The sequence below is a fragment of the Talpa europaea genome (assembly GCF_964194135.1).
Source record: "Talpa europaea genome assembly, chromosome: 1".
NCBI classification, from domain to species: Eukaryota; Metazoa; Chordata; class Mammalia; order Eulipotyphla; family Talpidae; genus Talpa; species Talpa europaea.
The window spans coordinates 287,504-313,336 of NC_140073.1; the positions used below are offsets into that span (position 1 = coordinate 287,504).

The 25,833-nt window shown below is 72.4% G+C and overlaps 3 protein-coding genes across 4 annotated transcripts; 2 read left to right on the forward strand and 1 right to left on the reverse strand.

Annotated features, from left to right (window-relative positions):
• Positions 1-353: 353 nt before the first annotated feature.
• EPS8L2 (EPS8 signaling adaptor L2) lies at positions 354-9,123 on the forward strand (the record flags this gene model as incomplete). The annotated part of the gene is made up of 19 exons (XM_084243827.1): positions 354-375; positions 840-904; positions 3,847-4,008; positions 4,299-4,448; positions 4,531-4,610; positions 4,681-4,820; positions 4,895-4,965; positions 5,265-5,391; positions 5,478-5,566; positions 5,673-5,747; positions 6,162-6,310; positions 6,425-6,557; positions 6,634-6,746; positions 7,347-7,446; positions 7,767-7,865; positions 8,000-8,072; positions 8,171-8,351; positions 8,842-8,974; positions 9,046-9,123. The coding sequence occupies 19 exons, from the start codon at positions 354-356 to the stop codon at positions 9,121-9,123; spliced, it is 2,040 nt and encodes a 679-aa protein (XP_084099953.1).
• Positions 9,124-16,297: 7,174 nt separating this feature from the next.
• On the forward strand, positions 16,298-20,691 carry TALDO1 (transaldolase 1; the record flags this gene model as incomplete). The annotated part of the gene is made up of 8 exons (XM_084249017.1): positions 16,298-16,394; positions 18,149-18,272; positions 19,091-19,198; positions 19,305-19,436; positions 19,750-19,925; positions 20,041-20,238; positions 20,320-20,465; positions 20,555-20,691. 8 exons carry the CDS (start codon positions 16,298-16,300, stop codon positions 20,585-20,587), a joined length of 1,014 nt encoding a protein of 337 aa, XP_084105143.1. The 3' UTR covers positions 20,588-20,691.
• Positions 20,692-21,331: 640 nt separating this feature from the next.
• On the reverse strand, positions 21,332-23,789 carry GATD1 (glutamine amidotransferase class 1 domain containing 1; the record flags this gene model as incomplete). 2 transcript variants are annotated; one of them, XM_084237191.1, is made up of 8 exons in its annotated part: positions 23,721-23,789; positions 23,440-23,516; positions 23,199-23,304; positions 23,002-23,109; positions 22,598-22,692; positions 22,142-22,235; positions 21,944-22,055; positions 21,332-21,876 (listed from the first exon to the last, which is right to left on the reverse strand). In XM_084237191.1, exons 1-8 carry the CDS (start codon positions 23,782-23,784, stop codon positions 21,870-21,872), a joined length of 663 nt encoding a protein of 220 aa, XP_084093317.1. In that variant the 5' UTR covers positions 23,785-23,789. The 2 variants fall into 2 exon arrangements, with proteins under 2 accessions (XP_084093317.1, XP_084093318.1); XM_084237192.1 differs by lacking the exon at positions 21,332-21,876 and having other exon boundaries at positions 21,940-22,055.
• Between the last annotated feature and the right edge of the window lie 2,044 nt (positions 23,790-25,833).

Genomic DNA, 25,833 nt, shown 5'->3' on the forward strand with positions numbered 1-25,833 from the left:
GCGCCCACGGCAGGCTCCGCCCCAACGCCCCAGCCTCCGCCCAGCCAGGCCGTCAGCCTCCAGCCCTGCTTTGGGCGGGGGTGCAGAGACCCAGGCCCGGCCCTAGGGGCGCCAAGGTCCCTACCGGGCCTCTCGACCTCAGCTCGGCCCTTCTGTCCACTCAGGCGCGGGCCGGACCTGGACCCGGACGCAGCCACCACAGGGACGCCATGAGCCAGTCAGGGTCCGTGAGCTGCTGCCCGGGGGTGCCCAGGGATCCCCTGCCACACAGCCCCGGGGGGTGCGGCACGGCCCCCCCTCACCAGCCCCTCCCCTGCAGGGGCAGCCTGGGCCAGGCCGACCATGGGGCCAAGATGAGCGCCAAGGACCTGTTCGGTGAGTGGGGTCTCTGGGAGGGAAACCTCTGCAGCGGGGGGCCTGCGCTCTCCATCCCAGGGCCCAGAGGGGGGCCCTGGACCCTTGTCAACGCAGCTGGCCGGGCCCCGCAGCTCCGGGCTGCTGCCCGCACGTAAGGAGAGAGGCCCCACTAATAATTCAGGGAGCATCAATATTGATCAGCCGGCCTCCGCCTGCAAGGTGCCCGGCATGGAGCCAGGCGCGCCCTGGGGCACGCGGCACCCGCCCCCCACCCCCACCCCAGCCCACCCCGGGCCCTCGTGGGCTCCTTGGACGCTGCCTCCCGTCTGGAGAGAGGCCTGGCCCACCGCCACCCGCAGGCCCTCCCTGGGCCCGGGGCAGAGGGAGGCCGCCCTCCGCCGAGGGGCTCCGAGCAGCGCCCCGGGCCGGCCAGTCATGGGGGCCCGGGGCCCGCTAGGCCGCTGACGGGCCTCCGCTTTCAGAGCAGAGAAAGAAGTACTCCAACTCCAGCGCCATCATGCACGAGACCTCCCAGTACCACGTGCAGGTGAGCCCCCACTCCACGGCCTCCCCAGGGCCCACGCCCGGGAGCGGTCCCCTCCGCCGGCTACAGCAGAGCCAGCCTCCCTCGCTGGCCCCGGCCCGGCTCCCACGGACGCTCACCGTGAGGCCAGGGCACCGGCCAGCTGAGGCTGAGCCCCGCGTGGGCAGCCGGTGGGAAGGAAATTGCTATCGAGGCTTCAAAACAAGGAACTAGACAGGAGAGGGACAAAGGAGCTCTGTTGGCCCGGGCGGGGAGGGCTCCTGGGGCCCGTCGGGAGCTGGACACGGGTGCTGCCTGCTGGCTGGGGCGCACGGGCCAACGTGGAGAGCTCGGGCAGGGGCCGCCGGGGCCGCCCCTCTCCCAGCGAGGGTGAGGCCCGGAGCTTGGCCTGTGTCCAGGCCTGCGGGCAGCAGGGCCGGGAGGGGACGGCAGAGGGGCCCGTGGCTGGGGCCGGGCCTGAGGCAAGCTCCTCGGGCAGCTTGTCAGGGGGCTGCGGAGCCCCTGGGCGTCGCTGCCGTCCGTCTGCGGGCAGCTGGGCTGGGGACGGTGACTGCCCCTTCCCCGCCCACCGCGCTGCCTCGGCCAGGTGGGACTTTGCCCTCCGGGAGAGGAGACACTTCTGCCCCGGCCGCAGCGGCTCTGCTGGACCTTGGCCCATGCCGGCCTGCGCAGGGAATCCCCAGCGGCCAGCAAGGCCAGGCCAGTGAGGGGGCCTGCCCAGAGGACACAGTGAGGGGCCAGCCCGTAGGCCCCGTCCGCCGCGGGAGGGCCTGACCCGGCCTGGGCCCCGTGTTCACTCACTGGCGCTGGGGGTGCAGCTGCCTCAGAGGTCCCCACCCTGCTCTGGCTGCCACAACCCCCGCCCGCCCCTTTCCTCCGCGCTCTCCCCATGTCTGGGGTCTCGAGTTAGCATTTTAGCGTCAGGCTGCGCCCCCCGCCACCCATTGTGATCGGCATCCACTCAAGTCTGGGGCTGAGTTTAGGGGCCATCAGGCGGCTCCCACGCAGCTCCTCTGGCCCCAGATGCCCCGGCCCCCCACGGGTGGCCAAGTCAAGGGCTCAGGCGGGTCGACGGCATTTCCCTCGGGCGCAGACAGACGCTGTATGCGCGTCCCACCAGGCAGGGTGGGTCCCGTGTATGCGTGGGCACCCACCCGGCCAGCCTGACCTTTCCCGCGGCCATACACCGAGGACTGGCCGCGCCCGGCTTCCCCTGCAGCCACTGCCCCGTCGCCGGCTGGGGCTCCTGTCCTGGCCCGGCATGGCTGTGCCGCGCATCCACCTGCCCGGACCCCCGTGCCGCTGGGTGGGACGCTGAGGGCTGCTGGGGGGGCCGGCGCTCACCCAGTGGGTGCGGACGGTGGGGAGGGCACGGTGCCGGGCTCCCTTCTGGCAGGAGCCCCAGTTCTGCCTGTGCCTAGCACGTCAGTCTTGCTGGCGGCCGTCGACTTTACTCCTCACCAAAGGAGCGGCTCGGGGTCTGCTTCCCGCGGAGTCCACAGGCGCTGGCCGCTCCCTCCTGGCAGTTCGGGTCTGAGGGCCGACGGGGCCGCCACCCCAGGGCCCCCTTGGCTCAGCACTGCCTAGACCTGTGGTTCCCTCCTGAGCCGGCAGCCCGTCCAGGGCGCCCCGCTGGCCACGGCATTCACAGCCCCTCCCCCTGTGGCCGGTCGCTCTCATCCTGCATCTCTGAGCACCTTCCTCCCTCCCTCGTGGTGTCTTCTCACCCGCTGGCACTTCAAGTGTTTACTTTCCAGAATCAGGCCCTGCAGCGGGTGTTTCTTGCTTGCCTACCCCGGCGATTGTTTCCTTTTGTCAGAGGTTGGCCGGGACGAGGCCCGGCGGCTGGTCACCGCCTCTTGGGGGCTGGTGCGCCCAGCGCCACAGCGCACACCCAGCACCGTGGCCCACCACCTCCCTGCGAGGGCCCGGCACCCCGGCCCACCGCCTCCCTGTGCGGGCCAGCCGGGCGGCTGGCGGCGGTGGGCCAGCTGTGAGAGGCCTCCTGGGCCGCTGTGTGCGAACTGCCCGCCACACCCTAACCCCTAGGGATGGCCAGCGCTGGCCAGTCGTGCAGGCCCCTGCACCCCAGGCCGGCCTCTGCGCTTCCGGGCACCTTGTTATTCAGCGAGATCGCACACCGCTTTCTGCGTTGAAAAGCCGTTGTGTCCTGTCCGTCCTGTGGACACGGGTCTGTCGTTCTGACTTGTCTGTCGTGGGTTAATCCGTCGCCCGCTGAGTCACTTTTTCTTTCCCTGCCCGCTCACCCTTGCGCCCTTCGTGGTCACAGCCAGCAAGATTGAGGGCAGGGCCTCCCTGGGGAATCTGGGCTCCCACCTCGCTCAGGAATGCCCCCAGAGAGAGGCCTTTCTGGGCTGACCAGGGGCCATCCAGTACTTTCTTCTAGTGCTTTTGTGGCCCCACATTTGAGGCTGGGTGCAGGTCAGCATCGCCGGCTGTGGGCTTGCTGGCCAATTCAAGAGGGCAGGGGCCTGCGGGAGGGGCCTGGCCGGTGGGGGGAAGGCAGGTGCCTCGGCAGCAGCAGGGCTGTCTGGGCATCCCAGGGGCACCCGCGGGCCACTGGCCCGGTAGGTTCCCGCAGGGGTCCTGTGTGTCCGGCGCCGTGCTGGACAGCAGGCGTGCGAATCCCCAGGCTAGAGCAGGGAGACCACGTGGCTCAGCAGGCAGGGGTGCTGCTGGTGCTGCCCGGCGCGGTCGGAGGGCGTCGCCTGAGCAGGGCTGAGGGACGGGAGGAGCCCAGTGGGGGCAGAGGCCTGGGCCAGCACCGGCCCCACAGTGGCCCTTCCGTGCAGACAAGGCAGAGCCCCCCAAGGGGTCCTTTCTTCAGAACCCCAGGCAGGGTGTTCCTTCTCAGCCCCAGGGCAGCCCTGGGGCCTGGCTCCCCAAGGAGAGCTGTGCCCAGGGTGACTGCCCGCCCTCCCCAGCACTTGGCCACGTTCATCATGGACAAGAGTGAGGCCATCGTGTCTGTGGAGGACGCCATCCGGAAGCTGGTGCAGCTGAGCTCCAAGGAGAAGATCTGGACACAGGAGATGCTGCTGCAGGTCAACGACCAGTCCCTGCGGCTGCTGGACGTGGAGTCCCAGGTGCAGAACCCACGGGGGTGGGGTGGGGTGGGGGCCGGGCCTAGGGCCACCGGGGAGGGAGGACCCAACATGGCCAAGTCCAGGGAGCCAGGCCACCCCTGCGAGAGCCGCCCACAACTGTGTCCAGGGGTCTGTGCGCCGGCCGTGCCCGTGAGCTGCATGTGTGCTGGCCAGGGTATAGATGCCACAGGCGGGCCCATGCTGCCGTGTCCCTTTCCTGGTCCACCCGACGACCTGGCCGTGCAGCCAGGTCAGTGTCCAGGGCATGTGCGACCCCCTGTGCCCCCCAGGAGGAGTTGGAGGACTTCCCACTGCCCACCGTGCGGCACAGCCAGACGGTGCTGAACCAGCTGCGCTACCCGTCGGTGCTGCTGCTGGTGTGCCAGGACTCCGAGCAGAGCAAGCCCGACATCCACTTCTTCCACTGCGACGAGGTGGAGGTGAGGCCGGGGCGCAAGGGGCAGCCCGCCCGCCCTGCCCCCTGCCGGCCCACCCACCCTGCCCCCTGCCCCCTGCCCCCAGGCGGAGCTGGTGCACGAGGACATCGAGAGCGCGCTGTCCGACTGCCGGCTGGGGAAGAAGATGCGGCCGCAGACCCTAAAGTAGGGCACCGGGGCGGGCGGGGGCTGGCAGGGGGCGCGGGCGGCTGAGCAGGACGCCCTCCCACTCCAGGGGCCACCGTGAGAAGATCCGGCAGCGCCAGTCAGTCCTGCCCCCACCCCAGGGCCCGGCCCCCATCCCCTTCCAGCGCCGGGGCGGGGAGGTGCCCCCCAAGAACCGCGTGGGCCCCTCGGTGCCGCTCGGCGAGCCAGGTAGGTGGGGGGGCTGCCTGGGGGCGCCAGGCGGGGCGCAGGGTGGCCGTGGCCGGCAGCAGCTTGTCCCCTAGGCTCCCGCCGTCGGGAATCGCTGGAGGAGGAGCCGCGGGCGCTGCTGGCACAGAAGATAGAGAAGGAGACGGTGGGTCCAGCGGAGGCGCCCCGGGCCTTCCCCTCACGCCCAGGGGCGCCCCGCCCGCCCCGCCCGCCCCGGCCCCGCCCCGCCCGCCCCGGCCCCGGCCCCTGCCCCTTGGGCCCCGCCCACCCGGGCTGCGCCCAGAGGCCCCGCCCCCGTCCCCCAGAGGCCCCGCCCCCGTCCCCAGAGGCCACGCCCCCGTCCCCCAGAGGCCACGCCCCCGTCCCCCAGAGGCCACGCCCCCGTCCCCCAGAGGCCACGCCCCTCCGCTTGGGCCGCCCCGCTGACCCCTGCTCTGCCCGCAGCAAATCCTCAACTCCGCGCTGGACGACATCGAGTGGTTCGTGGCGCGGCTGCAGAAGGCGGCGGAGGCCTTCAAGCAGCTGAACCAGCGCAAGAAGGGCAAGAAGAAGGGGAAGCGGGGGCCGGCAGGTGCGCGCGCGGGCCGGCGGGCAGGTGGGCGGGGGCGGGCGGCCTGGGCCCGGCCGCCGCCCAGCGCCTCACACTCTGCCGTCCAGAGGGCGTCCTCACGCTGCGGGCCCGGCCCCCCTCCGAGGCCGAGTTTGTCGACTGTTTCCAGAAGATCAAGCTGGCCATCAACCTGCTGGTGAGGGGCCCGCCTGCTCCCCGCAGGACGCTGACCGGGAGGGTTGGGGTCCTTGTCCCCCACCTGTGCAGAGCGCCCCCGCATCTGTCTCTGTCCTGCGCCCCAGGCCAAGCTGCAGAAGCACATCCAGAACCCCAGCGCCGCGGAGCTGGTGCACTTCCTGTTCGGGCCTCTGGACCTGGTGACCGGGGCGGGTGGGAAGGGGGCCGGGGCAGGACGGGGCCGGGGCAGGGGCAGGACGGGGCCGGGGCAGGGGCAGGACAGGGCCGGGCCGGGGCAGGATGGGGACTGGGGACAGGACGGGGGCCAGGGCACGGCAGGGCAGGGCCGGGGCAGGATGGGCAGGGCAGGACAGGGCAGGGGCAGGACGGGGCCGGGCAGGATGGGGCCGGGGCAGGACGGGGCCGAGCAGGGGTAGGATGGGGACTGGGGACAGGACCGGGGCTAGGGCAGGGCAGGGCCAGGGCAGGATGGGCTGGGGCAGGCAGTGTCATGGGACCAGGGACAGGATGGCAGGGGAATGCGGTGGGCAGGGACATGGGTCGGGGGCCTGCAGGTGTGCTCCCTTGACCCCCCAACCCCACCGTGCCCCCAGATCGTCAGCACCTGCGGAAACTCAGACCTTGCGGCCTCCGTGTCCAGCCCCCTGCTCTCCCACGACGCGGTGGCCTTCCTGCGTGGCCACTTAGTCCCCAAGGAGATGGCACTGTGGGAGCAACTGGGGGAGACGTGGACACGCCCCCGGTAGGGTCTGGCAGGGTCCTGTGGGTACAGGGGCACGTGGACTGGTGGCTGGGTGTCTTAGACGGCCCAGTTCTGGCAGGTGAGCACGGCTCACCCCGCGCCTCCAACCCCCAGCTCCGAGTGGCCGAGGGAGCCCCAGGTGCCCCTCTACGTGCCCCGGTTCCACAGCGGCTGGCAGCCCCCCCTGGACGTGCTGCAGGAGGCTCCCTGGGAAGTGGAGGGCCTGGCCGCCCCCGAGAAGGACCAGGTCAGCACACCCACCGCTGCCCGCCCCGCCTGCAGGCTGGCCCTCCACAGGAGCCCACGCAGCCCTCCCCCCACAGCCCGCCCCGGCCAGCCGACCGTCCTTCCGCAACTCCCCGAAGCCCAGCCTCCTCACCCAGCCCACACCCCCAGGAGAGGCCCTGCCCCCGGCCAGCTCCCCAAGCACTCACAGGTGAGCTAGACCTCGGCAGACCTTAAATGGCTCCCCCAAACCCTGTTGGGGTCTGGCTAGCACAGGCCCCCCCCCCTCCCAGGGCCTCCCCTCCTCTCTGTTCTCACTCTGGCTCCCGACCTGCCTGGGGGGGCGGGCTGCCCTGAGACCCCAGGGTGCCTGTGCAAGAGCAGCAGCTGGTCCGTCCCCATGAGCAGGTTCCATGGCCGCACACAGCCTGCGCCGTGTCCCCCCGCCTTGCTTGAGGGAGCAGGCGGCCTCTGACCTCCAGGCCCCCGTCTGTCCACCCTGGCCCACCAGCTTGTACTTGGATGCGGGGTCTGCTGCTGGGGAGGCTGGACAGCCGGGGCCAAGGGGCTACCGGCGCCCCCTCAGTGCTCCACGCCCAGCTCCAGCCGGGAAGCACTGGCTGCTCCCTTCCCCAGACCCCCAGCAGGGCCGGGGCTGTTGAGGTCTCCACACCCGGCTAAGGGCCGCCCTAGCCTCTGGCGCCATCCTGAGAGCTCCCAGGAGGCAGCACCCCCCCAACTACCACCCCGGCTCCCCCCCCAACCCTGACCTTAGCGCCGCCCTGACCTTAGCGCTGCCCTGTCCACTCAGGGGCTACGAACCGGCTGCGGCCAGGTACACGAAGGTCCTCTACGACTTCACAGCCCACAACGCGAACGAGCTGTCGGTACTCAAGGACGAGGTCCTGGAGGTGAGGGCTTGGCCTTCCATCCCGGCCCTCGCCCAGGCTGGAGCCACAGCGGCTGCGCGGCCGGGCCAAAGGCCCCTGTGTCTTGGGGGGCTTTGGTGCAGGGCCCCTGTGCTGGACTGGGGTGGCCTTTCTGTGGGAGCAGGGTCCCCGCAGCCCAGCGGGAGCCTGTCCACTGCAGCGACCTGTGCTGGGGGGCGGGGGTGGGGGTCAGGGGCCTGTAAATCTGGATGTGGGGCCAGCAGCCTCAGGACACTGGGGGGGGCAGTGCCCAGAGTGGGGGTCAGCTAGGCCCTGGCCCTCGTTGACGCCGGCGCCCCCAGGTGCTGGAGGACGGACACCAGTGGTGCAAGCTGCGCAGCCGCAGTGGCCAGGCCGGCTACGTGCCCAGCAACATCCTCCACGAGGCCCGGCCTGAGGACGTGGGCGCCCCGCTCCAGCAGGCGAGTGCCCCACACGCCCACGTGGGGGCCGGGTCGCTGGCGGGACGGGTGGGGCCCCGGGGCCTCGGCTTGAACTAGGAGCCTGATGGCGCCCCCTCCCGCACCCCCCCCAGGCCGGTGTGAAATACTGGGGTCCGGCCAGTCCAACCCACAAGCTGCCCGTGAGCTTCTCTGGGAACAAAGATGGTGAGGCGGGGGCTCCGGGGCGGGGCTCCGGGGCGGGGCGGGGGCGGGGGGGGGGGGTCCCGCGGCGTCGGGCGGCAGCGAGCGCACCCCGCCCGCAGAGCTGATGCACCACATGGACGAAGTCAACGACGAGCTGCTCCGCAAGATCAGCCACTTCAAGGCGCAGCCGCAGCGCCACTTCCGCGTGGAGCGCAGCCAGCCCGTGCGCCTGCCGCTCGGCTACGAGTCGGGCCCCGACGAGGTCCGCGCCTGGCTGGAAGCCAAGGCCTTCAGCGCGGGGTGAGCCGGCGGGGGCGGGCGGGGCCCCGGGGGCTGCCTGCGGGGGGGACCGGCGGGGCGGGGCGGGGCGTGCCGTGCCTGACGGGCGGGGACGGGCGGGGCGGGGCGGGGCGTGCCGTGCCTGACGGGCGGGGACGGGCGGGGCGGGGCTGCCGGACGGGCGGGGCGGGGCTGCCTGACGGGCGGGGCGGGGCTGCCGGACGGGCGGGGCGGGGCTGCCTGACGGGCGGGGACGGGCGGGGCGGGGCGGGGCGTGCCGTGCCTGACGGGCGGGGACGGGCGGGGCGGGGCTTGCCTGACGGGCGGGGCGGGGCGGGGCGTGCCTGAAGGCGGGGCCGGGCGGGGCGGGGCTTGCCTGACGGGCGGGGCGGGGCCTACCTTGCCTGAAGGGCGAGGGCGGGGCCGGGCGGGGCGGGGCGGGGCCGGGCGTGCCTGAGGGGCGGGGGGCGGGGCGCCTCGCCCGCGCCCGACTCGGCGGGTCCCGCCCCAGGATCGTGGAGCACCTGGGCATCCTCACGGGGCCCCAGCTCTTCTCGCTGAACAAGGACGAGCTGAGGAAGGTGTGCGGCGAGGAGGGCGTCCGCGTGTACAGCCAGCTCACCGTGCAGAAGGCCATGCTGGAGGTGAGCGCGCGCCCCGCCCCGCGGGTGCCGTGGGGGGGCGCCCAGCCCCTGACGGTGGCCCCTCTCCCCAGAAGCCCCACGGCGGCTCGGAGCTGGAGGAGCTCATGAACAAGTTCCACTGCAAGACCCAGAGGGAGGAGGACAGCTAGGCCGCGGCCGCCGCGCCTGCCCCGCCCGCAGCGTCGGCCCCCGGTGTGGACTTGGGCGCGGGCACGAGGCAACGGTGCCGGCCGGGGCTCCCCGCGCCTCCGCAGCGCCCGGCCCACACCCGCTCGCCGCCCGGGCCAGCTCGGCCAAGCCCGTCGCCTGGTGACCAGCATGCCCGGCCAGAGCTGTGGCCCGCCCAGCGCAGCCCCTTCCAACTCTCCCACCCTGGCCCTGAGCCCCCCACCCCCGCGGCAAGGCCTCCGCTGGCCTCCCCCACCGCTGTCTCCCTCACCTGTGCCCCAAGCCTCAGCTGGCGGGTTGTGCTGGACTCTGAGTCAGCCGGGGAGGTGACGCCGGCCTCCACACCCAGAACAGTGCTCCCAGGCAGCCGAGGCCGGCGCCCGCCACTCCAGCCCCCGACAGGGTGCCCACGCCCAGGTGCTGGTCTCGCCAGCCCAGCCCAAGAGAGGCGCTTTCTGGCCCAGGTCGTAGGCCAGTGCCCCTGTGTGGTATGGGGTGGTGGGTGGTGGACAGTCCTGGTGCCCTGGGTAGGTGGCCACACCCAGAGTGACGGGATCCAGGCTCGAAGGCCGCGTCATTAAAGGTCCAGTCTCCCGCACCGTGTCTACGTGGGGAGGGTGTGTTGCTGACACTGTGGACGCGGTCAGGCAGGGGCAGGCCTTGGGCGTCGCCCTGACCAGAGGGCACCCTGAGACCCCTCTCTCCGAGGGGCTGGGGCCTTCCTGGGGGTCCTGGTCCCTGCTTGCGTGGTCCCAGGCCAGCTGCTCCAGGGTGGGAAGCGTTGGGCATCCTGGCAGCCAGGCTGGGGCTCGCACTTCAGGGGAGGCCTGGGGGTGGGGCTGAGGCCAGCACAAACTGGGGTCTCTGAGTGTGCAGGGCGCCCCCACCACCTGGCCAGCACCCACCTGAGCCGACCTGCCTATCCTGGGGCTGCTGGCGCCCTCTGCCGGGGCTCCACACTCCTGCTGCAGTGTGGTGGCTGGGGCACCTCCCCATGCTCTCCACCTGTGAGTCTCCCAGCAGTCGGGGGAGCACTGCCTGGAGCCCAGTCCTGGGTGCTCCACCTGGTGGGCAGAGGAGGCCAGATGTGGGTGGGACCCCAGCCGGGTCCAGCCCTCAGGCCTCCAAGGCTGTCCAGGACCAGGGCCCGGGGAGCCGAGGTGTCTGGTGTCCTACGGCCACCGGGGGCCTTTGCCGCTCTCCCAGAAGAGGAAGCCAGGAGGGGGTACCTGAGGCCCGGACAGGGCCCTGCAGGCGGGCAGGTGGGACCCAAGAGGAAAAGGGGCATGCTGACAGACCCCACTAGTCTGGAACCACCAGGATGAGAGGGCGCCCCACCTGCCCCGCTTGGCTGAGCCCCCTTTGAAGGTGCTGCATGGGGATGTCCAACTTACCCTGCCCTCAGTGGGTGCCCCCACCCCTCACCCCCTCACACGCTCCGCCTCGCAGCACGGCCTTATCTCCGGGGGCCCCTGGCGCCTCCCACCCACAGCCTCCCACTGTGTCCCCCCCAGCCCCAGGGGCTCAGGGGCTGCCGCTCCCAGGTGTCTGGCCCCCGTCTGCTCCGACCTCAGGGCCCCGGAAGGACCCCGCCTGCCCGGGCCTGCCCCTGAGCAGGACAGAGCCCATGTGCACAGGTGTGGCTGCGGGAGCCACCGTCAGGGCAGCCGGCTGGACCTCGCGGAGCCGGCTCCTCCCACGGGGGCTGCCGGGAGGAGGTGGGCACCTGACCTGGGGCCGGAGCTTCCCGGGGCAGCGGGAGGCCCTGTCCCCAGCAGTGCCACCAGCTGGCATCCAGAACAAGGCGGCCCTGTCTTCGGGACAGGCTGTCTTTGTGCCCGCAGGGGGCCAAGCTGCTGCCCCTTCTCCCGGCCGGCCGGCTGCGCCAGGAAGTGAGAGGGGCCGCCCCGCCCAGGACAGGCCTTTCTCTAAATTGTTCTGTTCTGGTTAACCTTTACAAAACACCTTAATGGGGGGGGGCGCCCCCACCACACTGCAGCACCTGTTGGCCTGGGGGGGGGTGGCAGCCACTGTGGGGGCGGGTGATGGTGCCCAGCGGGGTTCAGCATGGCCACCCCGCCCAGGCCCAACTCTCCCAGCCCCTGCCCTGGGCTGTTTGCGCTGGTGCCTGGGCGGCCCCAGCAGGGGGCAGGCGCCAGGGCTGCCGGCAGGTGCCAGCGGCCTCCCGGACACACGCGCCTGGGCCGCCTCTGGAGCCCACCGCCCCCGCTGGGGCCCGCGCTGACCGGCCCCCCGAGCTGACCCGTGTCCTTCCAGGAGCACGGCGCGCCGCATCCGCGCTTTCACCCAGAAATGAGAGTGTTGGAGGCGCCACCCGCGAGACGCTCTCCACCTGAGGTCTCGGGGTGCCCGCGAGACACCACCCACGGTGGAGGGGAGCCAGAGCCCCCCGGCGAGCGGCTGTGGACGTGGGGCGGCCCCCCCAGAGGTCCGCGGGTCCCAGAGGCAGAGGGTTCCGTAATTCCCGGGAGCCCTGCTGGCGGTGGCTCCCCAGCAACTCGGCCCCAAGACGAGACTCCGCCCACTGGCTGCCGCCGGGCCGCGGCTCCTTGCCCACGCTGCCCAGTTTCACAGGAGTCTGCTCTCCAGCGTTGCACTAGGACCCCCAGTACCCCCAGCCCCTCTGCGCCCCCCAGCACCTCCAGTGCCCTTGAGGGCCACCAGCGCCCTCAGCCTCCCAGCCGCCCCTCAAGCCCCCATCCTCGCCAGTGCACTCAGCCTCTAAGCGCCCCCAGCTTCCCAGCCTCAGCGCCCCCAGCCCCCAGCACCCCCAGCTTCCCTAGCGCCCCAGACAGGACCATTGATGCTCCATGCCCACCTACCTCAAGCATCTAGGGGGCTGGCAGCGATGGGGTACACGTGAGGTTTAGGGGGCACATGGAAGGTGCTTGGGTCTGGTTTCAGGCAAGTCTTTGGAGACTTGGTGGAGTTGGGCTGCTTGGGACACAGCTTGTTATAGGGCAGCCCCGATATTAAATGGGTTCCTGGCTGTGGGTCCTCACCCGCGCGCTTTAAAGGGACTTATGAATACTCTACTACAGGCACACGCAAAAGGGTTAATAAAAGGTTTATTTACAAGAGAAAAAGAAATAAGGAAAATGTACAACTCCGGGAGAAAATAGGGAAATAAAGTCCTTAATGCGTCCTACCCGATCCGACGACCTGGAAACCCAAAGTCACTCTCCGAGCTGGCTGGACGGTGCGAGCTGGCGGAGAGCCAAAATGGGGGACCCCTCCAAAGCCCACGTGTCTGCCTTTTGTATCCACCTGGCTGCTTCACCCCACCCTCAGGTCCCAGCCCCCTTCCCTTGGGTGGTGATGGGATTTGGAGTTCCCAGTGTCTTTGGCTTTGACCTGGGGTGGGGGTGGAGTCCACAAAGCCTGTATGGAATTTGCTTTGGGGCATCCTTTTCCCCCTAACAAGCTGGGTGAGGGCGGTGGGCAGGGCCGGGCCTGGGCGCCGCCCCCACCAGGGCAGCCCAGCCACGCGTGGGGGCTGTTTCCCGCACGGCACATTTTTAAAGACTATTTTACAGAATTAACTGCAAGAAGATGTAAATCCTCCTATTTAAAAATAAAAAAAGCAAAAGCAAACCTTTTGGTGAATGGTGGATAAAATCCCTACAAGTCGAGATTGGGCGGCCACCGCGCTCGCCCAGGCCTGGCCTGTCCGGCTCCCAGCTCCACTCCCGCTTCCGTGGGGTGTCCTGTCTGCTGCCCAGGGATGCCCGGCACCGCCCAAGGAGGGACCTCGGTGCCCCCAGCTGCTGTGGGTGACCCAGACGCGCCTGGGGTCATGGGGGCAGGGGAGGCTCAGGCGGCCCCTGGCAGGCACGGGAGCTCCCCTCGGGCAAGGCTGCATCCTGTTGGGCCAGAGTCTCCCAGCCGGTTCTTCTGCCTCCTCTGCCTGCAGGCAGCACAGGCCCTGGCCCTTTCCCGGCAGTGGCCAGCAGGCAGCCAAGCCCCACGGGAGGAGACCAGCGGGAGGAAACCTCCAGAGAGGCGGTGGCCCTGGTCCTCACCCCGTCTGGGAGCCCTTGGGTGCTGGTCCAGAGGCTTCTGACCACAGCTTCCGGAGAGCCGAGGCTAGTGGGGCCAGCCAGGGTCTTCGGATGGGCCCTTGGAGTGCCCCTGCCCAGGCAGCTTCTGTCCAGCTCTGCATGGCCCGCTGGCCTCTCTCCCGAGGCCGGCCTTGTGGCTTTCCAGGAAGGGAAAGGATCAGAGCAAGTCTGAAAACGTCCACTGTGTTTCCTGACGTGGTCAACATCCGGAGAGGCCACCCCCAGGAGCCTGCACCCTGGTTCAGTGTGTGCAGACTCCAGGCAGAGCCACAGGGGCGGTGGGTGGTCAGGGGGTCCACAGGGGCATGCCGCGGGGCCCGGGGCAGGGACAGCCACTCTCCACCCGCCACGGGATGCCTGTGTGGGGACAGCCCCAGCACCCCAGGGTGCCAGAGACGTTGGAGGACGCCCTGGATCTCGGAGCAGAGAGCCGGATGTTGCGGAGGGACAGGCGGAGCCAAGCGGCCCCGTGGCACCAGGGCTGCAGGGGCGCAGCCTGAGACCCAGGGCCGTGGATAGCCCAGCTCCAAGCGGGGTGATGCTGGCTGGCGAGAAGCGCAAACCCCATGGGGGCACACCTGAGGCCCACGAGGTGTGTAGAGGCCAGCATGGGTCTGAAAAGGGAGGAAACAGATAAAAAGGTCATGGTTACTGAGTGCAGCGGAGCTCTGGCCCCCACCTGGCCCAGATTGGACCCCTCCCCACCTCTGCCCCTGTGGCCACTGACTGGCAGTATCCGCCCCAGGGCCACTTCCCCGCTGAAAGCAGGTTTCTAAACAGTTGAGAGGTCACCTGCCCCCACCCGAGGCTGCCAGCCAGCCAGGGGCGGGTCACAGGGGACATGCTATTCGGGCCACAGGCAGCCGGCTGGACCCCACAGTGCGGGGTCAGCGCCCCGCGGGGCTCCCGCCACCTCCACTTTCCCATTGTAGGGAAAAAATGTGAAATTGATGAACCTGGTCTTTTTTTTTCTTTTTTAAGATTTATTTATTTATGCACACGAGAGCTGGGGTGCAGGCCAGAGATGCAGGGGGTGAGAGGATTCACCAGAGACAGAGTGGGGAGCAGAACAGGCAGACTGACTGAAACACACTGCTGAGGGGAGCAGCGGGGAGACGGGAGAGGTCTGCTGCGCCCTGTGGGTCACTCCTTGGCCGGCTGGGGATTGAACTCGTGCTGCAGAGGCTGCAGACAGCTTCACAGTGTGGTGCTTAACCCCTTGCACCACCAGGGAGGCCCTCTTTTTTTTTTTTTTTTTTAAAGATTTATTTATTTGTGTGTAGAAGAGCTGGGGTTCAGTGGCCCCCAAGGGCCTGGCTTTGGGCCGCACCGCTGAGGTGGCTGGGCCTGAGGACCAGCTCTGTCAGGGTACGCGGTGGGCACATGGGGCGGCGGCCAGGCCTGGGCGCTGCAGGACCCTCCAGGGAGGCCATCCTGGCCCTCGCTCTGCACCGCTCGTGCTCTCAGCCCACAGGCCCTGCAGCTGGGCCAGGCCGCGGATGGCAGAGGGAGACGCTGAGGAACCAGCCAGCTTCTGCGGGGCCAGCGCCTGGGCAGTGGAAGCGCCAGTTCCTAGGACTTGCTCAGCTTCGCCCTGACAGCCCCAGCCGGTGGCAGCACCCCCGCGCCCCTTGCCACCCGATGGTGGCCGCGGCTTTGATCTCTGTCACTGGAGGTGATGCAGCTGGTGTCCGGCGGGGAGCTGAGATGGCTGTGTGAGTGGACACCTGCCCTGGCGCTCAGGACCATGGCCAGCACCTTCAGTGGGTGGTGTGGCGGCGGCGGGGGCTGCATGGGGGCAGGGCAGCTGCTACAGGCGCTTGGGGGCCACTGAAACAAAGGCCCAGAGAGAGGCTGGGGTGGGCACAGCCCCGCTGAGACCCAGGTGGCCAGAGGCTCTCCCCTGGCTGTGGCCGGTGCCCCACCCACCTCTGGAGAAGCCTCGGGGACCTGGGCGCTGGGAGGTGGTGGTGGAGGGTGGGTGGGTGTGGGGGCTGCACCCCCACTCTGGCTGGGGGAGGGCCGGCGTCTACCTGAGCGGCAAACACCTGCATCTGCATGAGGCTGCCTCCACCCCCAGCCCCTCGCTCCTGCAGGGGGCTGCCCCTCACAGGGGGGAGGGGCGGAGTAAGGAGGAGGGCTCAGCCGGGACCCCAAAGGCCCCGCCGGCAACCATGGAGGATTCTCGGGACGGTGGCCACAGGGCAGAGCCAGGCAGGCCACCTCCCTGCAGAAGGGCCCTCCGCCCCGACGCCGCTTCAGAAACCGAAGGGTGGCGGCGGCAGCGCAGGCCCGCGGAGGCGCGATCCCCCGCGGAGCCCGGGGCAAGCCCGGCCCGGCCGGCGGCGGCGGGTGGGGGCTGCGGGCGCGCCCGGAGCCGGAGCCGGAGCCGGAGCCCCGCTTCCGAGCCAGGGTGGACGGGGCGGGCGCGGTCCTGGCCGGTCTGCGCTGGACTCCCGGCCCCTTCCCGGCCCTGGCCGCGCGCTGGGCCACAGCCCGGGAGGGAGCCGGCGCCGCCGCCCGCCGCTCCCCGCGCTCCGGGGCGGCCCAGACGACGGCGCGCGGGACGGCGGGGCGCGCGGAGCCCAGGGGCGGCCCCAAGCGCGACGGCCACTCCGCGCCTCGGCTCGCGGGGCCCGCAGGGGCCTTCCTGCGTGCCCGAGGCCGAGCCCGAGCGCGGGCAGCAAGCGCTCCAGGGGCTGCAGCGCCGGCGCCCGCGGGTGTCCCCGCCTCGCCCTGCGGGTGTCCGGACCAGGCGGGGGCGGGGCCTGCGGGCGGGCGGGGCCTGCGGGCGGGCGGGGCCTGCGGGCGGGGCGGGGCCTGCGGGCGGGCGGGGCCTGCGGGCGGGGCGGGGCCTGCGGGCGGGCGGGACCTGCGGGCGGGGCGGGGCCTGCGGGCGGGCGGGGCCTGCGGGCGGGCGGGGCCTGCGGGCGGGCGGGGCCTGCGGGCGGGCGGGGCCTGCGGGCGGGCGGGCCTGGCCCCGCCCCGCCGCGCTCCGATTGGCTGGCGCCGGGGCGGCCGCGAGGCATTGTGGGCCGCGCGCTACTCGCCGCCGCGCCGCCGCCGCCGCGCCATGTCGGGCTCCCCGGTGAAGCGCGCGAGGATGGACAGCGTCCTGGACCAGCTGCGGCAGCTCACCACCGTGGTGGCCGACACCGGCGACTTCCACGGTGAGCGCGGCGCCCGGCCGGGGGCCTGCGGGGCGCTCCGGGCCCGCCCGCCGCTCGCCTGCCCGCGGCCGGCCCCGCCGCGCCCCCGCGGCCCCCGCGCCCCCGCGGCCCCCGCGGCCCCCGCCCCGCCGCGCCCCCCGCGCCCCCGCGGCCCCCCGCGGCCCCCGCCCCCCGCGCCCCCCGCCCCGCCGCGCCCGCCGCGCCCCCCGCGCCCCCCGCCCCGTCGCGCACCCCGCGCCCCCTGCGCACCCCGCGCCCGCCGCGCCCCACTGAGCCCCGCCCCCCGGCCCGGGCTCCGGAATCTGCCCCTCGGGGCTCCGGGGAGGAAGGTGGGGCTCGGGGGGCCGAGGCGCGGCGCTGGGCTCCGGTTCGCTCCCGAAGCTGCCCGCGCGAGCCGCCCTGGAACCCCCGCCCGGGCGCGCCGCCCCCGCGCCCCGAGCTGCTGGCGGCGCCCCAAGCCCGGCCCGGCCGGTCAGTGGGTCAGGGGTGGCCGCCGGGCCCGCGGTGGGGAGAGCCGGCTCCGCGGGAGCGGAGTGCGCCCCGGGGCTTGGGGTGCCCGCCCCGCCCCCAGCCCAGCAGCCGTGGGGACACCCGCTGCCGAAACCGGGGTGGGGGGCCGGAGCCGGGGGCGGGGGCGGGGGGGGCCGGGCTGAGGGGGACAGGCCCGCGGAGACGGGGAGGGTCTGGGGCGGGGGCCGGCCGCGGCCACTTCCCTCTGCGCTTCCTCCTGCTACTTGAGAAACTGGCTCGACGCTCTTGGGCAAGGGCTTGTTTACCCAGGCGCGGGGTGAATAAGCACTTTCGGGGCTTCCTCCGGCGGACTTTGCCCTCCCGGCCCCTCCTTGCGGCGGCCGCGCCGCCCTAGGCGCCTCCCTCGGCCCTGGCGTGGGGGGTCCTGGCCCTGGCCCTGGCCCTGGCCCTGGCCGCGCATTTCTGACCCCCACCGGGCGGGGGGGCCGCACTCGCGCCCCTTCTGAAGTAGCGTGGCCGGGCGGCGTGTTGGGGTGATGACCCTCGCCACCCTGTGAGCACGTGCTTCCTGCCCCGCGCCGCCTCACGCGGCTGGAGCGGCTCGTCCTGCCTCCTGCCCAGTCCGCCAAGGGGCTTGGCCCTCCGGCGCGGGTGCACTGGCCCTCCGGAGACTCGGGCTCCTGTGCCCCCACCCGCACGGTGGAGGCAGGGGTGCCCGTCGCACCCCGCCCGCCGTCGCTTGAGGATGATCGCGGCTGCAGGTGGCCCTTGGAGCCCCGTGGTGGTCCTCCCAGGCCCCGCACCGTGAGGGCCATGCGGGAGCCCACGGTGGTGCCCGGTCCTCCTGCCCCCCCTGCCTGGTCTCCCCTGGTCTGTGCCATCAAAGGTCACTTTGAAAACTAGGAGTGTTCCAGGGTAACCCGGTGGCCAGGCGTGTGGCCAGCGTGCCAGGGAGTGAGCCTGTTGTGAGCCGGCGAGACCCCAGCCAAGTGTTTCTCGGGGACGCGGCTCCCACAGAAAGACCCAACATGGAGAAGGCGGTGGGCGTGTCTGCCTTCCGCTGCTGCCCCCCCCCCCCCCCCCGCCGGTGTCACCCTGGCTGCTGGCCCCCCTGCCGTTGCCCACAGTGGGCGGCTCATGTCCGGCGGCGCCGTGGCGGTGGGTCTGTCAGAGCAGACGCTGCCCTCACCGGCCGTCAGGGCTAGGAGGTGCGTGCGAGGCCAGCGCATCCCTGGTCCTGGCGCAGAGCCCCCGCTAACCTCCCGCTCTCCCCGACTCCCCAGCCATCGAGGAATACAAGCCCCAGGACGCCACCACCAATCCATCCCTGATCCTGGCCGCCGCCCAGATGCCCGCCTACCAGGACCTGGTGGAGGAGGCCATGGCCTATGGCAGGAAACTGGGCGGGTGAGTGCCCGCCCGCCCGCCCGCCGCTGCTGGCCCCTCGCCACGGCAGCTCTGCTGGAGCCAAACCCCACGCGTGGTCCCTGGCCCAGTGCGCCCGTGTGCACCCACCTCCGAGTCTCCCGCTCCCGCCGCCGCGGCTCCCAGCCTGGAGCGTGGCCTTCGTTAGACCTTCCGTTTCCTTTTTCAAATTCATTTTATTTATGCTACAAGAACCAGGGTGCGGGGGGGAGAGGACTCCCCAGAGACAGAGTGGGAGGCAGAGCAGGCGGAGCCACTGGAATCCACTGCTGAGGGAGCAGTGGGGGGACAGGAGAGTCTGCTGCGCCCTGTGGGCTGCTGTCTGGCTGGGGATGGACTCAGGCCAGTGGCGACAGCCTGAGACTTAACCCCTGTGCCCCCAGAGAGGCCCTGGACTTTCTGTTTTCACCAGAGTGACCCGCAGCTGAGTGGGGCCAGCCGGTCCCTCCATGCCCTGAGGGTCAGGTCCTGCCTGGGGGGGGTGCACCCTGCCCTGGCCACCACACCCCATCTTGGCAGCGGCGCTTCCTTCCCCGCGGCACCAGCCGCCCCGGTGTTCCCACAGCGGTGGCAGGTGAGGGTGCCCCAGACCCCGCTGGCGCCAGGCTGCCCAGGACATTGGGCGAGGTTGGCAGGGGCCCTGTCCAGTGCTGGGGACGGGGCCAGTGTAGAGCGAGGAGGTGTGGGCAGCGGCTGCAGGGGCGCCTGGCTCAGCCGAGGTGCTGATGTCCAGCTGCTTCCCCGGGCCTGGCGGGGACGTCCGCCTGGCTGGCTGCTCAGCGGCTGTTCCCCGGTTCCAGGTCCCAAGAGGAGCAGATTAAAAACGCCATGGATAAGCTCTTCGTGGCGTTTGGAGCAGAGATACTGAAGAAGATTCCAGGCCGCGTGTCCACGGAAGTAGACGCAAGGTGCGGCCAGGGGGTGGGCGGGGGCCGGGGGGGCGGTCCAGCGGCTGCCCTGCCTGCACCCGGGCCGGCGGGGCCTCAGCAACCCCGTCACATCCACCTCCCCCAGGCTCTCCTTCGACAAGGCGGCCATGGTGGCCCGGGCCCGGCGCCTCATCGAGCTGTACCAGGAGGTGGGGGTCAGCAAGGACCGGATCCTCATCAAGCTCTCGTCCACCTGGGAGGGCATCCAGGCTGGGAAGTGAGTATCTGGCTGGGGGCCGCAGGCCAGCGCCCCCACCCCCCGCCTCCATGACCGCTGCTGGGCACCTGCCCAGGAGCGGGGTGGCCGGTGTCATGTCCAGGCTGGCTGTGGGCTCCACAGCCTGGCCTGCGGCAGCCCCGTGGGACTGGGGAGCAGGGCCCGGGAGCAGCAGCTGTGCCGGTGGCCACTGGCCTGTCCAGGGAGCGGCTGCTGACCTGGGGGAGGGGCGGGGACTTGTCCTGGGTGTCTGGGCAGCAAGATTCCCGCACGCGCTGCCGGCCCCTGATGCCTGCCTGCTTGCCGCCCGCAGGGAGCTGGAGGAGCAGCACGGCATCCACTGCAACATGACGCTGCTCTTCTCCTTCGCCCAGGCCGTGGCCTGCGCCGAGGCGGGGGTGACGCTCATCTCCCCCTTCGTGGGGCGCATCCTCGACTGGCATGTGGCCAACACGGGCAAGAAATCGTATGAGCCCCTGGAGGATCCCGGTGCGTCGCCCCTCGGAGCCTGAGTGTGGCCCCAGCCCTGGGGGGTGGGCCCCAGGCGTGGGCGGCGCGGGCAGCGGGCGCCTGCCCGGCTGTCCTGGACACGGTGTGTCTGCAGGCGTGCGGAGCGTCACCAAGATCTACAACTACTACAAGAAGTTCGGCTACAAGACCATCGTCATGGGCGCCTCCTTTCGGAACACGGGCGAGATCAAGGCGCTCGCGGGCTGCGACTTCCTCACCATCTCGCCCAAGCTGCTGGGCGAGCTGCTCAAGGACACGTCCAAGCTGACGCCCGCGCTCTCGGCCAAGGCGGGTGCGTGGCGGGCGGGCGGGCGGGCGGGGCTGGCCGGAGGGGCGGGGCGGCGGGCGCGCGCGGACCTTCTCTGTCCCCCAGCCCAGGCCAGTGACCTGGAGCAGCTGCACCTGGACGAGGCGGCCTTCCGCTGGCTGCACAACGAGGACCAGATGGCCGTGGAGAAGCTCTCGGACGGGATCCGCAAGTTCGCGGCCGACGCCCTGAAGCTGGAGCGGATGCTGACGGTGAGGGCGGGCGCGGGCGGGCACCCCAGGGCGGGCGGGGAGGGGGGCGGGGACCGGGGCTGAGGCACCCCCTTCTTGCCGACCCCCAGGAGCGGATGTTCAGCGCTGAGAACGGGAAGTAACGCCGGAGCCGCAGCGGCCCATCGCGCGGGTGACCAGTCCTGCGCCTGGACGGCGGGCGGGCGGGCGGGCGCGGGTTCCGATTTGACGTAAAGTCCTGCCTGACGCACCAGCAGTCGCTTCCTGTGCCGCGCGCCCGCGGGCCGCCCCGGGCTGGGCTGCCCCCACACCCGACCACGCGTCCTGCGGGCAGCTCTGGCGTGCAGGGAGAGGCTCGCCCTGTGGGGCCTCCAGGGGAGCCCCTGGCCCCCTCGGCTGAGACCCCCTTGGTCCTGGCCGGGAGGGGCTGGTGGAGCAAAGGGCCCCACATGGGCCCCAAGCCCTCCCCTGCACCCCCGTCTCCCAAAGGGTGGGGCTGCCGCCCCTACAGGGCAGGCGGGTCTGGCCCAGGCAGGGTGTGTGGGGCCCCAGGTCCCCTTAGTTGGGGGTCGTCACCTCAGCCTGACCCTCTAACCCTGGTCTCTGCCTCCGCCAAAACCACAGCTGCCACCTTAGAGACCACAAGAGGCAGGCTGGGGCCGTCAGGTCAGGGCAGCAGGTGCTGTCCCCCGACTCCTTTCACCCAGAAAGGAGATCCGTGTCCAGCCCTGCCCCACCCCTGTGAGTTGCGCCTCCGGACACCCCAAGGGAACGCGATCCCAACCTGCCGTGGGAGGCCCCCGCCCAGCAGACAGCACAGGGCGCCGCCACCAGGCAGACACGGGCTGACAGGGCAGGCGTTTATTTCGCAAGATACTGGGTCCTCCTGGAGCCCTCCAGGCGAGGGGCTGCCCCGGGCCCGAGGATAGCAGGCAGGTCACCAGGCCAGGGCTGCCCCCGGCGCCATCAGCACTGCTATGGGCATGGCTGGGACCATGTGGGTGCCAGGGCACCTGGCTGCAATGCCTGGGCTCCTGCCAGGGGCGCCTGAAGGGGTTGGGGGACTGCAGAGCCAGAGCAGTGTCCGGAGCCCCAGGCCAGGCACCCTGGGGAGCTAGGTGGACGACAGCCCATGTCCACGGCAAGCCTATGGGCGCCAAGTTGGGGTCCAAGCACAGCTGTCGCTCTCAAGTCAGGAGAGTGCCCAGCCTCACCCAGGGTGTGTCCAGAAGCCCCACAAGGGTCAACAGGCATGAAGCCCCTTCTTTGCAGGCTGGGGCCCAGCATGGGACCCCACATGGAGTGAGCCCCCTGGACGGGAGGGGCTGGTGGTCACTCAGTGCCAGAGGCCGGTTCGCTGGAAGGCTGAGGTGGCAGGCGGGTGTCTGGCTCCTTCAGGGGACAGCTGAGCTGTCCAGGGCCAGGTCACTTCCTGTAGGACAGACTGCTGTCAGGCTGGGGACCGTGGGTGCCTGCCCCCCCCTTGCCCTGGCCCTCACCGGCTGCCACAGAGGAAGAGCAGGTTCTGCACAGCCGGGACGGTGGAGGCGGCGTTCTGCCCGGTGACCAGGTGGCGGTCCAGCACCACATGCAGGGCGTCTGGCTCACTGGCTGCGGGAGGCCAGGCACAGGCTCAGGGCACTGCTGCCCACCCCGCCCGCCTGCACCCTCGGCAGCCCCTGCCGTCGGCCACTTACCACTGAAGCTGGCACCTGCGTCCTTCACAAAGTCCTCCACCACCAGGGACAGGTGCGCGAAGCCCGGAGCCCGGACCAGCTCATACACAGAGGGCTGTGGGCGGGCGGGCACCCCAGGGCTGCAAGGCTGCAGGGCCGGAGGATGCTCCACCCTGCCCCAGCAGCTGCTGGGTGACCCCAGGGGGTGGGCACCAACCCAGGACCCCACCCTGCCCAGCCTCGCTCTGGGCCCTCCCTGGCTCCAGGCTCAGTCCTGGGTCCCTGCACCCCTGGCCCTCATTAGAGGCCAGACCCACCCTGAGGTCCCTCCCACCGTGACATCCACTGCCGGTTGAGCCACTGCAGCCTCGCCTACAGCCCGGCCATCCTGGAGCATGGGGGGCAGAGCTGCTGCTCGGTGCCAGGACCACCCGCAGCGGTCACCTGCCAACAGGGTGGACGCCAGCCCCAGCTTACCCCCGTCAGGCTGTAGCCTCGGAACACCCAGGACCCGTCCTCGTTGGTGGCGCAGCAGAGCGCGGCCACACCGTGGCCGATGGCACAGATGGGCTCTGGTGGGCGAGGGCGCGGTGAGGCCCCGCAGACAGGCCGCTCCCCGCCCAGCCACCCCGACACCACCCTCGCGGGAGCCTGCCCCCCAAAGCATAGTCCTGCCCCGGACAGGCTCCCTGGGGCCGCAGACCCTGAGCCAGGAACGGATGTCACGGTCCCCTTGGACATGTCCAGTAGCGAGCCCCGCCCAGTCCCAGGCCGACCCAGCTCCTTACTGCCCCCACAGCGACCCCACCCAGCTCCAGGCTTGGGTCCCTCAGGCTGCTGCCCGGCTCCCCCCACCCTGCACCCAGGCCCGGGCCACCTACTGCTCTCGGAGCGGAAGTGCTGCAGGACACGGGCCAGGGACCCGCTGCTGGCCAGGTCAGCCAGCGCCCCAGGGCAGCTGGGGATCAGGAGCGCGTGGTACCGGGCGCCTGGGGGACCACACGCAGGTCAGCCTGAGGTGGAGCCCAGCAGGGCTGCAGGCCCACAGCCCCCTCGGCCCCGGCCTCGGCCCGCTCACCGTCGATGGACTCCAGCTTGGCCGGGCTGGCGTAGGCCTTGAGGCGGAAGTCCTGCACCCCGCGCGCGGTGCCCTCGCTCACGTCCGCGAAGTCCACGGCGCGCCCCTGCGGGCCCCGGGCCGGTGAGGGTCCCGCCCCGCGGCCCGCCCCGGCCCGCCCCGGCCCGCCCCGGCCCGCCCCGCGCGGCCGCCTCGGGCGCGAGACCCCGGCCCGGCCCGGCCCGCCCCGCGGGCAGCTTACCCCGGGCGTGGCCACCTGCAGGTTGAAGGCGGCGCCGGCCAGCGAGAAGCAGTGCAGGAAGGACGGCGCGGACACGCCTGCGCGAGAGCGGCCCGTCCAGCGCCGGCCCGGCCCGGCCCGAGGCCTCCGCCGGGAGCCCGGCCCGCGCCGCCCGCCCCCCGGCCCCCCCGCCGCCCCCCGCCGCCCCCCGCCGCCGCCCCGGGGCCCCGCCGCCCCCCGCCCCGCCCCGCCCCGCCCGCGGCGCCCCCCGCTCTGCGGCGGCCGGACCCCGCGCGGCTCACCTTCGGCCGCGCCGCTGGCCACCAGCAGGCAGGCGGGCCGGCTCGGGAGCCGCTCGGAGGCCATGGGGCCGGGCGGGCGGGCGCGCGGGCGGGGCGGGAGGGCGGGCGGGGCGGCTGCGCGCGCAGCGGCGGGTCACGTGCGCGGCGGCCGGGGCGGGGCCTCGCGGGACCCGGCGCGCGCCGCCCGCCCCGCCGGCAGGTGCGACCCCGCAGGCAGGTGCGCCCCCCCCGCCGGCAGGCGCGCCCCCCCGCAGGCAGGCGCGCCCCCCCCCGCCGGCAGGCGCGCCCCCCCGCAGGCAGGCGCGCCCCCCCCCGCCGGCAGGCGCGCCCCCCCGCCGGCAGGCGCGCCCCCCCCCCGCCGGTAGGCGCGCCCCCCTCCCCACCCCCCCCCGCCGGCAGGTGCGACCCCCGCAGTCAGGCGCGCCCCCCCGCCGGCAGGCGCGCCCCCCACCGCAGGCAGGCGCGCCCCCCCCCGCAGGCAGGCGCGCCCCCCTCCCCCCCCCCCCGCCGGCAGGTGCGACCCCCGCAGGCAGGCGCGCCCCCCCCGCCGGCAGGCGCGCCCCCCCCCGCCGGCAGGCGCGCCCCCCCCCCCGCCGGCAGGCGCGACCACCCCCTCCCCCCGCCGGCAGGCGCGACCACCCCCTCCCCCTCCCTCCCCCGCCGGCAGGTGCGACCCCGCAGGCAGGCGCGCCCTGCTGCGGCCCCCACGGCCGTGTCCCTTCCCGGCTCTTCCTTGGGACGCCCACGCGACCTCCCCCCGCCCCCCGCTGTGCTCCCGTCCCTCCCTGACTCAGCCCAGGGCCCCGCCCGCCGCCGACCCGGCAGCGCCTGGGGTGGGGGGACCAGGGTCACCAGCTGCGGCGCGAGGACCCCATACCCGGGTCGCGGGCGGCCCAGGCGGGGCTGGGCCGTGAGTCTCCGCCGGCGAGAATGACCAGCCGCGCACGCAGGGCTCCTGCTCCCGTGCCGGCCCAGACCTGCGGGCAAGTGCAGGCCCCTGCCACGGCCCCCGGGGCCAAAGGCCACCCTGGCGGGCTCCTTCAGGGTCCCAGGTCTGGGGTTCAACTGAGTCCCTGGGAGACCGGGGCGTCACGTCCTGCGTGGGGCGCTGCGGTGGCTGAGTGTAGAGGGTCAAGGGCGCCCTCGGATGAGCCGCAGGGGGCGGCTGGGAAGGGGGCGTCCGGGCGGGTGGAGGGTCAGCAGGTGGGGGCGCTCCTCAGGCCAGCCTCCCTCGGCCCCTCCAGACCCGCTGCCATGTGCTCTGGCCAGAGGCTGGGGGCCCGGACCAGCCTGGCGGCACCTCGCCCCACCCGACAATCCGCCGCATCCCCGTCAGCCCATCTGCCCCTGTCCAGTAGGGAGGACGGGACAGATGAGCACCCTGGGTGCTCCCAGGGTATGGCCTGCTACTCCCCAACTGCTGGGCAGCAGCCCCAGCCCCGCAGGCCCACCCGTCATGCCAGCTGTGTGCCGGCACCCGCAGGGCGAGGGACCCTCTCCGGCCCCGGTGGGGACGCCCAGGCAGGCAGCTGCCTCGTCGGGGGCCCCTGCCGTGCCGCAGGGTCCCCTGTCGACCGTGGCCGGGGAGTTTTCCCCTGGGGACGACCCACGGCAAGTGTCCTCCCACACAGCGGGCGGCGTCCCTGACGGCGGGCTCTGGGCCGGGCAGCCCTGGGACCAGCCCGCCGGCCACTGGCTTCCTTCGGGGACTTCCTCCTCGGGCACAGCCAGCCTGGCCCGCAGCGGCCCCTGCTGCTCTCTGCCCGTCAGCCCTCTGACCAGCCCCTGCCAGGGCGTCCCCTCCACAGGTGACGCCGCCGGGTCACCACGGGCAGCCCCGAGGGCAGGGATGCCTCAGCCCGCGCCCCACCCAGTCTCTCCCAGTTCCTGCAGCGCCCGGGCTCCAGGGGCTCCTCTGGCCAAGGCAAGGTGGCCTTTGACCCCAGCGCCTGGGAGCAGCGGGCCCCTGGCTGACTCCACCTGGGTGCGCCCCGTCCAGTCACTGGGGCAGCGAGCGCGGGGCCAGGGTGCCAGAGGCCCATACTCAGCGCCCTGACCCACAGGCGGGGCGTCCAGCGAGTCCCGCCCCCTCTTTCTCTGGCCTCCGGCCCTC